Source organism: Cuculus canorus, chromosome 4 (assembly GCF_017976375.1).
Source record: "Cuculus canorus isolate bCucCan1 chromosome 4, bCucCan1.pri, whole genome shotgun sequence".
In the NCBI taxonomy this organism is placed as follows: domain Eukaryota; kingdom Metazoa; phylum Chordata; class Aves; order Cuculiformes; family Cuculidae; genus Cuculus; species Cuculus canorus.
In genome coordinates this window covers 64,032,133-64,049,197 of record NC_071404.1, presented here as the reverse complement: position 1 = coordinate 64,049,197, position 17,065 = coordinate 64,032,133, and the positions used below count along the sequence as shown (strand labels likewise).

At 38.7% G+C, this 17,065-nt stretch overlaps 1 protein-coding gene across 4 annotated transcripts in view; it reads right to left on the bottom strand.

Annotated features, from left to right (window-relative positions):
• NR3C2 (nuclear receptor subfamily 3 group C member 2) overlaps positions 1 to 17,065 on the bottom strand; it is a 210,434-nt gene that overhangs the window by 27,177 nt on the left and 166,192 nt on the right. For all 4 annotated transcript variants that reach the window (XM_054064840.1, XM_054064839.1, XM_054064837.1 and 1 more), the window contains 2 exons: positions 9,305 to 9,643; positions 8,747 to 8,891 (listed from right to left, as the gene is read on the bottom strand). In XM_054064840.1, the coding sequence (XP_053920815.1) occupies positions 8,747 to 8,891; positions 9,305 to 9,643 (484 nt within the window). The remainder of the gene's footprint in view (positions 1 to 8,746; positions 8,892 to 9,304; positions 9,644 to 17,065) is intronic.

Here is a 17,065-nt window from a genome sequence, read left to right as displayed (position 1 = left end):
GATCTCCTGGAAGCTCTTAAAGAGAGCTTAAGGATAAGGAGGAGGGTTCTTCATCGATTATTAGCAGCCTAAAAATAGGAGACCAAGCGTAATAATAAAGGGCCATCTCTCACAAGTAATGCAGGTTACCAGGGAAGTCTCACAGAGCTCTGTACTGGGGCCTGTGCTGAAAACCGTACTCATATATCATCCCAAAAAAACCCCAACCAAACCCAGATCTATGGAAGTGATAGAGCTTGCAGATAACTCAAGATGATGAAATCAAGAGCTGCCTATGAAAAACTGCTAAAAATCTTGCAAAACTGAGTGGCCAGCTGACAAAATGAAAGGTGAAAATCACTAACTGCAAGAAAATGTAGGCAGTATAATCATCTTCCACCATATATAGAAAATAACTAGCTTTAAATTAAGAAACATCACAGTATAAAGAGACCTAAGTGTAACTTGGAATAGGTTTTTGGGGCTTGTGTCTTTTGAAAATGCTCACTCAGTGTTTACTAATGGTCAAAAAAAGCAAAGAGCAAGAGAAGAACAGTTGGTAGCAAGACAGAAATCATATTTTTCCTACTGCATAAATCCACTGAGCTCCGAACACAGTGTGTCAGTCTGGTATCCTCCCAAAATTAATACAAGGGGCTAGCAAAATTAGTGAGGGAGAGGGGTAGCAAACAACTGCTACACATGGGGAGACTGACTAGATGATTCTTCAGCTCACAGAAGAAACAACATGCCTTGACAGAGATCTAGAAGTGATACATGGCATACACAGGATGAAAAGGAATATATCCTATTACTACAAACACAACAATGAAGTGGCACTCCATTAAATTATAAGCTACCTGCTTCAGAAGTATCTCCAGCAAACAAATATGCATAATTAAATTGCAGAAGTGACTGCCACAGAACATTTTAGATGTCAAGATTATAAACGTATTCAAAAGATATTACGCAAATTCACAGAAGAAGGATACAGAAGGGTTATTAAGCACAATTGTCTGCACAATCTGAGATACTGCAATCTCTCATTCAGAAAGTACTTAAATCACTGACTGCTGGAACAGGCAAATAAAGAAGTATCATTTTACCCTTTCCCTGATCTTATGCTTTCTTTGCAACTGGCCAGTTTAAAGGATAAGGAACTGTGCTAGATGGACTTTTCTTTTGTCAGTTTTCACATTTTTACAGATCTCTTTAAAAGTACTTTGTCTTCTGTTTTCTTTATAGATTCACAGCTTTAACTAAAACACCCTAGAAATTTAAGAAGTGTTTAAAGATAAAGCATTAAAAGGCAGAGTCTTTAGAACATGCAAAGAAGTTGAATCTATTGCTTTGCCCAACCACTGACCTGTTTATGAAGAAAAAGCAATATAAGACTTAGAAATCCTAGCTGAAGCATATTACATCTTTTATGTACAGGTATGACAGTACTTCTTCAAAATTTCCTTCTCTGTTTGCATTGTTTTGGGGTGAGCAGGTAACAAATCCTTTCATATACTTCTCTGGATGGGAACCGAACTGCACTTTATGAAAAAGTAAATAACAGTAACGATGTATATAAAAAAATTACTGATAAAGATATCCACTTCTCACACTACTGACACTTTACACTGTATGAGCGCAGTACTCCTCTTCAAAATACTAACTGCAAGCAAAAATCATGCAGGGAGTAATATTAAGAAGTGCTTGCTGACCTTTTAACAAGATCAGCAATCACACACACACTTATTAGCAAAGAATAAACATGAACAACTCTTATCAACAATCATTGCAGTAATATTAATTAAAAATGAAGGATTTGGAGACTGCCCTATAAATGAGATTACAAAAATGTATCTAAGTTTAGACACTACGGGATTAACTGATCACAAAAGAAACCAGAAGGGTTAACAACCATCATCCTCTAAAACATAAAGGGCAAAAAGGTAACCTTTTAAGCAATAAAATAAGTTATTTATTGGCTTTATCATCACTCTTAGATGATCTACATAATCATCCCTCCCATCCTCATCCTGATCCTAAAGTACAGAAGATTTAAAAAAAAAAAAAGTTGTTTATAAATATTCCGCTTGTTTTATTACATTTATCTTCCTGCTGTTACTACAGAAATCAGAATACCAGAAAGACTTACAGTCTTCAGCACTGAAAGGGCAGTGAAGAAGCAGCTGCATCCCTGCACTGCCTTATGCAACACCAAATCCTAATGTTCTCAGCTTCCATGAGTATATTATGAGAGGATATTAGGAATATAATGAAAAGACAACAAACATACTATTTACTAATAAAATACACATAATTAATGAATGCAGATTTTAAATAAAACCTTAGCTCATCAGTTGAGCTACATGTTAATTCTTGATTTAATTTTACAACTCTCCTCAATGTTACAAAATCCTCTGCCTGTTCACATCCCATGGCAATATTAGCACAGAAATTTTCCCTGTCCTGAAGCTAGGTTTCTGCCTCTTTTTGGTCTACAGCAACTTTCTCATCTGAAAAATGTATTCTCCATTTACTCTCCAGTGCTAATATCAACCTCTGTCTGCTTTTAAATTTTAAAACTTCACACTGGGGCAATTACCAAAGGCAGTGCATCACAGATTCTTGCAATATTACATTTTTATTTTACTGAAAGTTAGATCTTACACTTTGAAGGAACGTTTTATATTAATTCACAGTAACCTTTGTTAGTTTGTTAAACTACACTACATCTGTAGCATTACTGGGTTATTTAAAAATATCTGGATTACATAATTTAATTTTATAATAAAATAGCCATCCCTACTGCGCTACAAGATAGAAAAGTGGCCAGGAGCGTTGCAATTGCCTGAAATGGCCATAATGAAAGTGGTCACCTCTTAGTTCAAAAGGCCCCAACCCCCTGCCTTATCGGTCAAAAGCATCAATCAATACATCAATTGGTATATTCTGCTCTTAACGTTTTGTACATAATAGTCAAACTGCAGCCTCTACTGAAATCTTTTTAATGTAAGGACTCAGCTGCATATGATGTAATACAATAATTTCGGAGATGGAAAAAAGACACTGCTGATCCAAATGCCTGTGAAAATTGGCCCAAGTTTTTACATTCAGTTTTTGAAGTTCACTTCAATAATTCTAGGTACCTTGTGCAATGTCTAGTGCTTTTTTAAATCAGTAAAACCCTCAAGTCTTTGGCTACGGTAAAAACCTCCATAAAAAAATGACGACAGTTAGAAGAAAGTACAACAGCCAGGAAATTCAGAACCTGCACACTTATATGCACATATGATTTATTCTTTATGCTGCAGATGACAAACCAAGAAAAATCAAAGAAGTGAGAAAACACACAGCACATTAGTCATTCTGTGCATTTGCAAAATACTGCTGAAATCTTGATGCTCTACTTTAACATACTGAAGTGTCTCAACACAGTGTTTTAGCTTTACTGAACTCTTTCACTATCTCACATCATTGCTGTTCTACAGCCAGATAAGGCTGCAACGGTAAATAATAAAATTGGAGTAAATTTCCTTAAAATAGTAAACTGTTTTGGAATTTGAGTCTCTTCAGAAGTCCCCAAGGATTTAGATGTCTACAAAGACTGTGTAAAATCTAAAATCAAAAGAAAAATCAAGACCCACTGGGAAGCCCAGTGTTGGGCTGGCCTTCTTATTTCTTTAAGCCAGCAGAAACCAATGTGTGCCTAAGAGAACGCATGACTTGATTTTTAATAATTGTCAGCAATACCACCCGCTTGGTTTCTGCCCTATGCAAAGATAAAAAGCCACCATCTCTCTGCTTTATGGGAAGGGACAGATAAGCAGGGCAGCTTGCCATGAAAGATGGCTGGGAGGGGGATGCATGCTGGGAGTACAAGTCATGGCCCTGAAGGCAGACCATCTCCCACCACTCCCACTAGTTTCCCATGTAAGGGGAACCAGGATCCCCACTGCACCCCATCTTGGCTCCTGCCAGGTTTCTGTTGGCAGTGTTGCACTTGTAAATGCTTTTTATCCCTTCCTGAGCCTCTGAACGGTTGCCAGCTGGTGCCCTGACTTAATGTATGGGTGGAAGCAGATACCTGGGAAGTTGCAACCACCAGGTGGTGGGACAGCAACTGGCCGAGCCCATCACAGAAATGAAGGGAAGAAGCATCCCTTGGCTTCCTCCGGTATTCAGGTATTTGACTTCTGCACTGCAAACACATACATTCCTACTACTGAAAGATCCGGATTATCCTATTTCTTCTAGGACAAACTGTCAGGCTGTCTCTTTTCAAAAATGCTGTGGACTTTTCCTTCAAAAAAATCAGCCAGTGAAGAGTTGTTTCAGCTATTAGTTCAATGACTAATTCAATCAGTAAGGGAGAGACCAAAGGAATTTGAAACTAAGTTCCCTAACTCCCAGGGACCATGTTTTAAAAATCGTGTTTTAGATTGTTCCCTCTAGCGAACAGTTCATTTTGCTCAGCTTCAGATAGAATTCCTGAAAATAAACTAGCGTTAAAAACTATTGTATTTTGCTACATCACTTGCTTTGTTCTTGCATCCATTCTAAGCAGCACCACTCAGTTTCCCGCTTTCAATTGTGTATAATTTTACCAATTTAATGCTCTGGACTTAAATTGTCCATGCATATGCCTCCCGCAGGTTAAATTAGATTAGAAAATTTCAGCTAAAGTCTTTGGTTAAGTCTTAAGAGAATTTTTTTACCTCCCTCGAGTTAAATAAACAAGAGTAATTTTTTTTCAGTGGGATTTCTGCTACTTTGCAGTCAGAACCTGAAACGTCTCAGAGCTCAGGTTTTGAATCAGGACTCATCTTTTGCTATGCATTAAGAAAATCTTCCCCATTAATATCTCTCTGTTCTCCCAAATCCCTAGATCCATTCAAGGCAAGGCTTCTTTGCTGGCAACAAATGAAGTAAAAATCCAACAGTCCCTCACTACATAATCCTACATCCCTACAACTCGTCCAACTTGATGAATACAAAAAGGAGTCACACCGGAAAAATATTATGGTATAACATAACTTAAAGGCTTGGTATGGATACAGTCTTCAAAGCCCGTACCCAAAGGGCTCAAACTATGATTTCACAGACCACCTTAATTCTGGAATTTTGCAACTTCTCAGTTTTGAGCTTCTAGCCTGAAGAAGATTATTGCAACATCTTTTGAGTGTTATTACCTATGCAACAGTCATCCTTTAAGAGTGTATACCTGCAAAAGGAATTATGTGGTGTCACGTATGTGACAGTCTTTTAAAGATCCACTGTAGATTAAAACTAAAGCTATATTTATAGAATATCAGTTCTGATTACGACTACTATGTTACAAAATAAACAGATAAAAAAAATCCCATATACTCTAATTTACAGCTACCCTCATGAAATACATCAGATATTTTATACCTCTTTTCAGGCTGGTTTTGGGCATTTCTGTAACAGGCTAAGCAGCCATTTTCTTATCCTTCAGTTCACAACTTTGTTTATTTAAGCACAATTAAAGCAATGGAATATACGCAAGATCTATAAAGACAAACAGTACACTTAATTAGATGTGTAACATGAAGGCAGACAAATATTTCCAGCATTCCATAAGCCTAACAGGAAATCAAGCCATGTATTAGTAGGGAGGTATTTTGCACTGTATTTATACAAGCAAAGGTAAATTTAACAGCTATTAACAACAGAGATCTCATTTGTTATTCGCCTTGTTTACTGGCCTTCAGAATAAGAAAGAAAACAAGATCATATATCATGGCCTTCCAGAAACATTACGACTTCCTTTTATTCATAGTAGTTAAGAGTGAACGGAAAATTCATTCAACATAAAACAAAGCAACATAATTCTGCTAATGCCAACCTTTACTTTCACTCTTTTTTAACCGTTCATTGAAGAAAATGCTGAACCCTCTGTGGCATCGAGTGCGTATGCTACTGGCCAGGGACCTTCCTAACTACTTCTTGCACAGAGACAGGAAATGACCTCTCCAGACACAGTATGAAGAAATACCAAGAAAATCCTGGTCAGGTGATAACAGGAACATAACTCTCTTGAGCTAGCAGACGGAAAAGTCATTTTAAAGCATCTCCTGTTCATTTTGTATCAACTCATACATGTCCTATAATGCCAAGGGCAATAAAACACTCAGAAAGTTGGAAGAGAAGTGAAACTTAGGGAGGTCTGATAAAACTCATGGCACAGAAATGAAGGCCTGTGTTTTAAAGTACAAACCACATTCCCAAGTTCATGGTAGTCAAAAAGTGAAGGCAAGACCAGCCTTCAGCAATTTCAGAGCAAACCTTCAAAGTTGGTTTCACAAACAGGAATATATATTATGCTTTGTGCTTATCTGAATGCTCTCTACACTACTGGCTGACTTCCACAATTCCAGTAATTCACCTCTGACATTATGTCAAAATCGGGAAGAGCATTGCATCTCTGTACTCAGAATCGCAAAATAATTTAGCTTTGGAAGGACCAGTGGAGGGCAAGCCCAACCCCCTTCTTTCAGCAGGGCTAATGTCAAAGCTAGAGCCGGCTGCTCGAAACTTTGCCCAGTCAAGGCTTGAACATCTTCAAGAACAGATTCCAGGGTCTCTTCAGGCACTTGCTCTGCTATTTCACCATGTCATTATGAAATTTCTTCTGCTGCCCAGGAAGCAGTTTGTTTGTCCTAGACTTGGAATTGCAGCTTCTCATCCTCCCACTAGGCCACCTCCATGAAGTGTCTGACTCTTATCTTTTCTTCAACAACTCATCAGGAAGCTGAAGGCTGCAATTAAATCCCCACTGCACCCAGCACGGTCTTCTGGTTGCATGAGCTGAGCTCTCTCACTGTCCCGGCCAGCTTCTGACCACCCTTTCACCAACCTTAATGGTCTCTCTGCAGTTTCTGAACAAAACTTTCCTGTGCTGATGAGCCCAAACCTCAGACTCCAAAGGCAGTCGCAATTAGCAACATGAGCGGCAACATGAGAAAGTTGGAACAAACACCTCCCGTGACTCCCATCAAGTATGAAACATGAGCAAAGTGAGAAAACACTTTTGTTCCAGAGATGTGTCCCTTACCATTCTGGAGTAGGCACCAAACTCCTAGCCTTTTACCTCCAATAAAGTTTCTTGCCCTGATAATTACTTCAAAAGCCCATGTTCCAAATCTAAAAGCACAACACAGCTCCTGGTAAATTATTATTCTTCTCCTTAGAAACACGTGCCTTCTGCTACCTTTGATAGCTCTGCAATAAGTATATCTTTAAGTATGTAGAAGACCAAATTATTATCTTACATATGTATCTGGTTTGGGATGTTTTAATTTTTGCACTCCCTGACACTGCACTCCTTTTCCCAATTGGGTCCCAACCTCAACCTTGGTATAATTCTGCAGCGACTTATCTTCAAGGCTCACAGCATAAAACTCACAATTGATCTCTACTTCTGGAAGATGCTTCTAACCGCAGCATCAAGAATGCTAGCAGTGAACACACTTTTATTTCCAAGTGGGATTGATTTCCCTGTCCAATAAATTTTTACACTCCCCCCCAACTGACTTTCTTGATATTAGGGAAAGCTGCTTCTGTGTTTGAATTTTTAGTTTACATTTCCCCATGAGAACTAAACTCTTCAAAGTTCACATTTTCACTTAGCTTTAGCTACAGATACTTTTTCTGTGATGATTCTCTAATGACCAAGTCTCAGCGGAGGTACTTTCGACAATGAAAATGGCTGACACTACATTTTCAACCACATGCAGGGAACCACTAGTTCCTCCTCTTAACCCAAACCAAATGATCCTCCTTTGATATTGCTCACTGCTTTAGGAACAATCTCATCCACATTAATTATTTATGAATTCCTAAATCAAAGAAAGACCAGTAAGATGGACAGTGACAAAGCAGCTTTTTCAAGAAAAACATTTCAGAACACTTTAGGAAATTGAGTAGTAAGTTATTTTTTGTACATTCTTTTCCTGTGTTTTTTTTTTTTTCCCTTCAGAGCATCCATGTCCTATTGATTGTCTTATTTTTACCTCTAGAAAAAAATTATCTTCAGGGATAAGCATTATGACGTAACCCCAGTTTGACTGCCTGTGTATTTGCTTAAATTTTGACTTTACTGTCTGAAATAAACACTAGGCGAATGGAACAGAAATTAAATTATACTCATCAAAAGCAAAGCACTAAAACGCAAACTTAAAATATGAAGGAACACATATACTCAGAAGGAATGGTTCCTCGGTTGATCCTTCTTTTTGTCTGAATGCATCATAAAAGAATTTTTTCATTACTGAAAAAACATTTTGGCTTCTTTCATGGTTGCAAAGAAGGGTAATTAAGACTGTCAAGAAAACACACTGAACAGCTGTATATTGTTAACAAAAGCACCATTATATGACTGTTTTGAAAAAAAAACCCCGGCATTTTAAACATTCGCATTTCCTAGAAGTTAGATATTTTTCCAAGCTCCAGTAGATACCAAAAAATGTTTTTTTCTATAAATCTTGGTCATGATGTACAAGTCTTATTTCAAGCCAAAAGGATGGTCCTAGTTTGAGAACATATCCACATACATAAAGAGAAGCATACGGGAGTATCAAAGCTGCACCAATTGAAAACTGAATAATTAAAAAAAAAACCAAAAAACTAAGCCTCCTTTTAAGCTGGGATTGGGTGAAATTTTCTTAGACAGCAGGTATGCCCAAAACCCACATAAAGCCAGCGTAATCCTTCCGGCCTGTGCTGAAAAGTACCATTAAGGAATACTTACTCATTGAAGATCAGGTCTGGAGCAAAATAGAGGAACTGGCTGTTTGTGTGTTTGTACGATCTCCAACTCAAGGCAAACGATGACAGACACATCCATGAATACTGAATTAAAGTAATTTGGTCCTCGAGAGGCAAGTTTCTAAATCCTGGAGATCAAATCAGAAAATATCCATGACCTACACTGTGCACTACAAGGTTTGGCCAAAACAGTACTGAACATGTTTCTAGTATTAACAAACAAGAGCAACACTCCCACAAATTATACTTCTGAAAAAAAAAACAAAATCACAATTTTTATTCCATTGACAAAACATGATTTGTTCTTAAGAGCCTATTATTCAAAATGAAAGCTTTTTAAATATTGATCACAGACATATGAAACAAACATCACACAAATGAAAAAAAACCCAACAATCTTCACTCAAACGTTCATCTCACACGCCTCTGTGAGGGTTTTCAACACAGCCCACAGATTAAAGATGCAATTTGTCAGGCAAATAGTTCATTAAGCTAATAGAAACAATGAAGAGAAATTTCACCAAATACCTCATGGTCCTACCTGGAAGTATCTTTGCCCACTTCACCACCTGAATCATCTGCTTGCCAGCCAGGCGGTTTAAGGTGGAAAGCAGGTATTCTGCAGTGTCTGGCTTCGAACTGTCATATCCTGCATACACAATCTCCGGTTCAATGCTTTCAAGGATCTTAACAGGAGAGGGAGTAAGTGCTGGTGAGATAGCAGACATGTGGGGGACAAGTGCAGTGTTTACAGAGGGCTCAGTCACAGGCGCAATATATGTCGTCCCTTCCTCAGGGCTCTGGGGTGGTGGCTGCTGCCGCTGCTGTGGCTGTTCCTCATGCATCCCTTTCAATTTCCCCAACTTTTTGGACTTCCGGGCTGTGAAGACAAACAGCACGAGAAACAAGTCAATACGGAAAGCTGGTGTAACCCTGGCTTTATAGAAAATGGAAGCAGAGGTATCTTCTCAAAGTTCTCAAGTGAAACAGGTGCAGGACCTTAAGAAATCTCTCACTGCCTGCAGCATCATTACACTGGAAGAAGGACAAAAAGACACATGTAAGCTCATTTTCATTGCTTTACTGGATGTTTTTATAAATGACAGAATGTCCAGTATCTGTCTCCATACAGACATGCACCAGCTACTGTGGCTGGTGCCGATTAAACATTTCAGAAGTTTATTTGTTTTGTAGCTTAAATGAATCACTTATCAACTACAAGTCTGCAATTCATGTTCTCCATTGCAATGGTCATCAAAAGAAATCTCCCTGGCAATGCCTAAAATTAGCAGACCCAGAACCGTCCTAAGCTTTTTAGTGCCCATCCTGGCTTTTTTTGCTCCAACTTGAAAAGCAGTCAATCCGTTTTGAACAGCCTAAGGTAGTCAAATGTCTTTGCTTTTGCTGCTTTGATACTTGCATAAGAGCTCTGTCCCCTTCTCTTGAATAGTTCTGAAATAAAGCTAAAAATATTTACCCAGTTAAAGAAAAAACAGAGCCTCGTGTAACACCTTTCTAAACTGCCATCAACATTTCTTTAATGATTTGATTTCCATTTTTCCTTTCCTTTTCTTTAATCTACTCTACCTATTTTTCTTTTTAAGTATTCTTAGAAGACAGAAATGCTAGCATACTTCCAGTCTTTGTAGAGATGTCAGTCATTCTCTGTGGGCTACCTCTCCAGCTTTGCCATGCAAAGCCCAGATATGAAAGGAGGCAGAAATTCCTGCCCCTGCCACAGCAAAATGATCTATAGCATGAAGAAAGAATAGGAAATAAAATGCAAGACAACTAAGTTTAAAAGCACACACAAAAATAAATAAATCAAAAGCCTATCATGCCCCTTTTTACAACAGGAAAATGGAACTAAAATAATCTTTAAAATCAATAAATAATGAACTACATTAAAATGTTCACAGCCTTTTCAGAGCAATGTGTCTCATACATGGTCTTTCTTATCTGTCTGCACACAGCTAAAACCCTTGTCTGGCCTTTTATCTTCTCATGTCTTGATTAGTGCAACATCCCTTTTACTGGTGTCAGTAAATACAAGTCCCTTATTCCTACCAGGAATACTACTGAAGATACCCTTCTTAGTCTATGCCTGGCCCCAAGTAAATCTCCTTGAGGTTTTTTCCTGCCATCAATTCTGTTCCCTATCTTTCCTTAAATACAGCGCCCTTTCTGCAGTTTCAGGGTCCTTTCTGGCCAATTTCCACCTCACTTCTCTTCTCCTCTCTGTTATTGAAATTGTCAATTCCACTCCAGCTCAGCAATGCCATGCCAATGCTTCCCGGGAAGTTTTCAAAGCTTGCTCTATGTGCTTCTTCCTACTCTTATTACAGCACAGAAAACTCCTCACAAAGATCCACAGAACTGCCTCATTACTCTTTTACAATCTCCTTAAAACCCATATTTTAAGAAAAATTTCCTTCACAGTAGAGCTGCCGTTGCCCTGAAACCATTGCTGGCGACAGCAGTCATTAGTGTTTTACTTTTTCCTTGAAACTGGGGCTGCCTGCCTAGAGCCAGTGGCTGTGACTGAGCTCATAGTGCCTGTGAGGAAGGATACAGACACCCAGGGTCCAGGACAATGCACGCCCAAGTCTAACAATAGCTTGTTGTTTTCATCACTTCCTTGCTGGGACAGTACCTTGAACTCTGAGGAGAACATCCCAAGATCCAAAAGAAAAACTTATTTGTTAGGGTAAACGTGGGACATTGCTATAGAAAACAGTGATGGTACCACTCATACACAAGATCTTGAAGGCGCCCAGTCAAAAAGCCGTGACACAGTCACTCCTTGACTATCACCTTCAAAACCTGAATACTATTCATTACTACTGCAGCACGCATTGCATCGAGCAGTAAGTGCAAATTCTGAACATCAGTTTGGTGTCATTTCCATCATCCAGTGCAAGAAGGATTGTCCTGGCTGATTTCAGTATCAGTGTTGCTCAGGAGATCTGCAGACAACTTCAGAAATATTTGTGTAACTTTCATTGCTTTTCGAATTGTGTTGCTAGATACTTAATGGAGTTGGTAAACCCATACATTTCTTTCTATTGTAGTTATGGTGAGAATGCATTGGGTTTTTTTACCTCTGCGAATATGAAAGCTATGTAAAGTTCGTTATTTTTATCCCTGTTTGGATAACAGGAAAAAAAAAACCAAAAAAAACCTGGACACCATTTAATTAATTCACCCAGTGCACGTATGTCTGCTTTGAACAATGTCTTAATTTCTCTATGCCTGCAAATACCCAGATCAAGTGAGGTAGGTTGAATTTCTAATAAAAGGTCCTAAAAAAAATGTAGCTTAAAATTTTCTTGTTCAATTATCCACATATACTTCACAAAAACTTCTTAGTTACCCCAAACATTAGCACAGATTACGTAGCGAAACACAGGAATCACTGCCATGTGAGGTTATAAAGAAGAGGTAAGTATCTGTCAGGAAAATTTCCCTGCAGCTGATTCTGTCTCAAGAGACAGGACAGACGAGAAGATCCTGATGAAGGTCCCTTCCAATCCTATTTCTTACTTTGCTATTATGAAACTCTTGAAAAAAGATAATTCAAACAATGAAGCATGATTGGAGAATTTTTCATCCTCCTGCACATCAAGTTACATGGATGTTGATATCCCTTCAAGACACAATTTCTGTTCCTAGTACCCAAAAAGCCATTTTACAAAGCAGCAGCTGATCAGACATTTTGTTAAACAAGCTTTTTCCTCACTCTGCAAAACAAAATGGAGAAAAAGCAGATAACTCTGATAGATTTAATTCTGAAAAGTAAGTGAAAATCCAGCCGCACCTAAATGACAACATCCTGGTGAAATCTCTGTGAGCACTAAATACAGCTTGCATTTATCTTAAACAGGCAAAGCTGAACTTCACACGTTTTCCAACAAAACAGATCCCAAAAGCAAAGCAAGGATGGCCAAGTTCAGCAGAATACCTGACGATGAGTTGCTAAGCCTGAAAGAGTGGATAGAGACTAGCGTTTGCTGTTATTATTCATTAAGTTTAATCAGGCACTGGATTTTTTTTTTTCTTCTGTTATCGAAACAGGAGTAAAAATAAAGAACTTTACATAGCTTTCACACTCGCAGAGGCAAAAAAAAAAAGTGCATTCTCATCGTAACTACACTAGAGTAAGAAATGTATTGGTTTACCAACTCTATCAAGTATCTAGCAACACAGATAACTTACTACATGTTTATTAATACATAGTTTTGTATGTTATGTTCTATTCTCTAGGAGTTTTTCATTAAAAGGAAAAAAGAGTAACAGTCTTCCATGTATAATACTGGCATAAAAACATGTTTTAGTTTCATTTTCTTCCATTATAATGCCTTTAAAATGAAACTGAGAAAAACATTACTGCTTGACAGTCATGTTTACAGGGAAGAAAACTGTATTTTTCATTTGGCTTCATGCCAGTGCTGTAGCTCAACTGGTTTGGTAACTCTCACAGAAACCAACAACTAAAAATTACATACAAACTCTAAGCAGTACATACTCAGAGTTGGTTTTCTGAAGCCGTTTTTCACATTTGCTCTCTACTCGCAATACCATCTATAAGGCAGAGAAATCCACCTCTGAACTGGTAGGTAAAAGCCATGCTCACGAGGACTGCCATGTAGAAATGTTCAAGAAGTCAAGGCCTCTCCATGCAGATCAGGGGATGAGGCGTTTCATGCGGCAAAGCTGAAGTCTGAAGCCATTCTAAGGTTAGGACAAGACTCTCATCCAAATGGCTGCACAGCCAGTGACTGCATATTATCTCTAATTGCAGAACTTGCCCCTTCTATTCAGTGTTACTGCAGCCAGGATATTGTACTACAATCCTTGTCTTTTTAAATCCTCTGAGATAGAGAAATAGTTGAAGAAAAATCAACAATGAGAGGCACACTGCAGATATACTTGAGGTTAACACCTTAAATATCCGACACGACTTCTGTTGAATAAGTATTTTAGGTCTTGTATGTTGCAATAAAAACAATTAAAAACAAGGTGAAGCAACTGAGAAGTCGCACAAAGTTTAACTTGAAAAAGGCACATCCAACAGACCTCCTTTGTAGCTCTAACAATAACTTACAGTATAACAGAGGAATAAATAAGCTGCACATCCAGCCACAAAAAGCAGTTCCTGTTCCTCTGGAAGCAACAGGCAAAGTTTTACTTGCATTTCATAGGAACAGGCCTGTGTCCAACATATTCAAAGAAAAGCTTACAAATTCTGTAAGAATACACATTGCTCCATGTGCTCGGAAGACCTCAACAAGAGCAGCCTGCAAACACCAGCTCGCTGGTTATCACCATCAGTGCCAGCCCCACCTGCCTAGCAAGGGATGACGCTATTGTTGCAGAAGCACTGAGGAAGGCTAAGATGCCATATTAAAACCAGTTTAACATAGTCTTGAGCACTGTTGAGACTGCAAGGCAAATTAATAACTTTCCCTCATTACAACAGCCTTGGCCTTGTGATCTAGCAAAAAGACAGGACCTAATCATTTGAAAACAGCTATTGGCAGGAGACTGGGGTGACTTCAGATTTGGACATCTCATTCCTTAGTATTGACCCTTCAACTGTAAGACTCCAGTCACAAAGCCAAACACCCGGCAGGCCTGCAATTTCAGGATTGGGAGTGTTTCACATTCCACCTGTAAAACACTGAATAGGCTTCTCGTAATTCGCAGAAGTGAATGCTATTTTAGGTCAAATAACAGGACACTGTCACTGAATGTGACCCTATTGTAAATCTTTTCCTAAATACAAAATAACGTGAGCATCAGCTACAAATCTATGGCAGTCCCAATTTTTAAAGGTTAAGTTTGAAGCTTTAGGGTAGCTGTAAGACAGGTAAGCTACTAAATGCTCTCTTTAAACATACCATAGTAAACTTACACATTATACAAGTTGGGTCTAGAGGGAGCTAATCTATACCCCCTTTGTCCCCAGGGAATACACTCAAATTAAGTTATAGACTCCACAATGCCACACATCTGATAACTATTTTTCACAGGCTCAAGATTAATTTTCATCATCATTATTGTTGAAGAAACGGGATCCAAAAACATCAAAGAACAAAATGCTATCGATAGTAGATAAATGAACCCATAAATATTATTATTTAACTCAGCACTTTTATGACAGAGCAATATCTTGTTTGCAGAATTGTATCAGAGGACAAATTTAGCAAATGAACAATCTAAAATGCTCGTCAAATTCATGCTTGCATCCAGCACTCTAAAGCAAAATCTGAAGTTTAGAAAAATATCCATAGTTCTAGATAGAGTGAATTACAAGACTTGCTTTGATAATTCCCTGGAATCAGTTTTTTCATAAAATATTATATTCAGAGTTTGCCTTGCTGCCTATCAAAAGACAATTATTATTTGCATAGCTAAAAACATGACACAGAACACCAAGAGCTGTATTTGTCACATATGTAAAGATCTGCTACAGCCAGTACCAAACTGATCCTCACCCAACAGATCTTTATTCTATTCATGTTGCAGAATACATTTGAATCAGTAAGTGATATCCAAAGCACATTATAAGAATATATGCTACCTCTAGTGTAGAGCAGAGAATACCAGCAGAAAGAAAGGGGAAACCAAAATGGACACAGCACAGAACCCAGAAAGCAATGGAGGTTTAAAAAAAAATAGAGGCAAAGTAGAAGGGCAGAAAGGCTGAATTTGCGTAAATACATATAAAAGACAAAGGGGAAAAAATCATTATATACCTTCAAACAAGGCAACGATTTCAAAGTACGTACAGTAATTCCATCAGTCTAGGGGTAGACAACGTGCTGCTGAACAAACACAGTCCAACCACCTTTACCTGTACCAGCTCTGTACACCACACCTGCATTTCAAATACTTCAGCTCCTCCATCCAGGTCCCAGCCTCACTCCTTGAGCTCTGCACCTCCGCTACAAACACCATCTCTTTCCCAACCTCTACAGCTCCCAGCTTTCCCACTTCCACCCCATGCCAAACACTTGTGGGCTCTTCCACACACTGCTGCCCGACTCTCCTCTCTAAATGCAACCTATGGCATCTTGCGGCACCTGAGCCACCAAAGGATCAGGCTGCTATTCCTCCCCTTGAGGCAGTCACTGACAGCCTTTGGGTGAACTCTCCTCTGAACCCACACCAGGCATACACGCTTCGTTGTTTGTCTCCTTCCATCTTTGTAGAGATAAATGCTCCATCACAACACTACTTTTCCCTCCTTTGAATCTTTTCATCATGTTTGTCTGGTGCCTTTGCCTCACTTACTTCAGTGAGCTGACATCTGTTCTCATTAGCTATTTTACTGCTACCACAAATAGTGTTACCCTTCCCCCAAATCTGTTGTATCTTGACATATATGAAAATTTTGAGCTATCTTGGTACAGACATTTTTTCACTTAAGTGTCTAGCACAATGGGTACGATATTTTGCTGAGAAATTTCCAGATAATAACATAGAAATTATATATATACACACACACAAAAAAAAATGCATGGAATAAAGTGAAAAGCAGTGATGCAGCATCATCCCATGTGCTCTATAAAGTGCATTCAGGCATACACCCTTTATCCTACAGGAAACAAAGACGGGAACAATCACCCTAAACCTTGCATAAACCAACAACCCACTTTGGGAAGCAAGCACTGCTTTTCAGGTAGAACTGCTGTAGATGAAGAACTTCTAAATGTGACCCTGAACACTGTCCCATTCATATGGGGAAGGGCCAGGTACAAATCTGGGAGACACACGGACAAGCAGATGAGTCACCGCTTTGACTGGACAGACCAAGAGGAGGAAGCAAATAAAAAGCAACTGAAGCACAGGACAATTCGTACAGGGCCTTAAACGGAGAGCCCTGGATTACTTTATCATGTAAGACACTACCAAAAGGACTTTGCTCTTGCAAAGCAGTGGCCTTCGTATGGTGATTTCTGGGGTGTCATTTGGGATATGCTGAAGAGACCAAGCAGTTTGTCTAAATATACAAAGAAAGGAAGACTGCAGCTGATGAGGAAGAAAACAAAGGTCCTGCCTTCACATAGCAAAATAAATTTTAAAATCCCTTTCTAACAGCTGTGACCCAGAGGAGACAGAAAGTGATAGAAAATGGTACCACTTGCTGTGAGTCTGAGGAATCAGTATAGTTTAATTAACAAAGCAAGGAAAATTTCCTCATTTCTTATCCTCCACCAGCAGAAGCAAGCCTTTACTAAAGAAAAAGCCCAATGCTGACTACTGAATTCAGTAGAATGAAATTGTAGGCATAACTGAA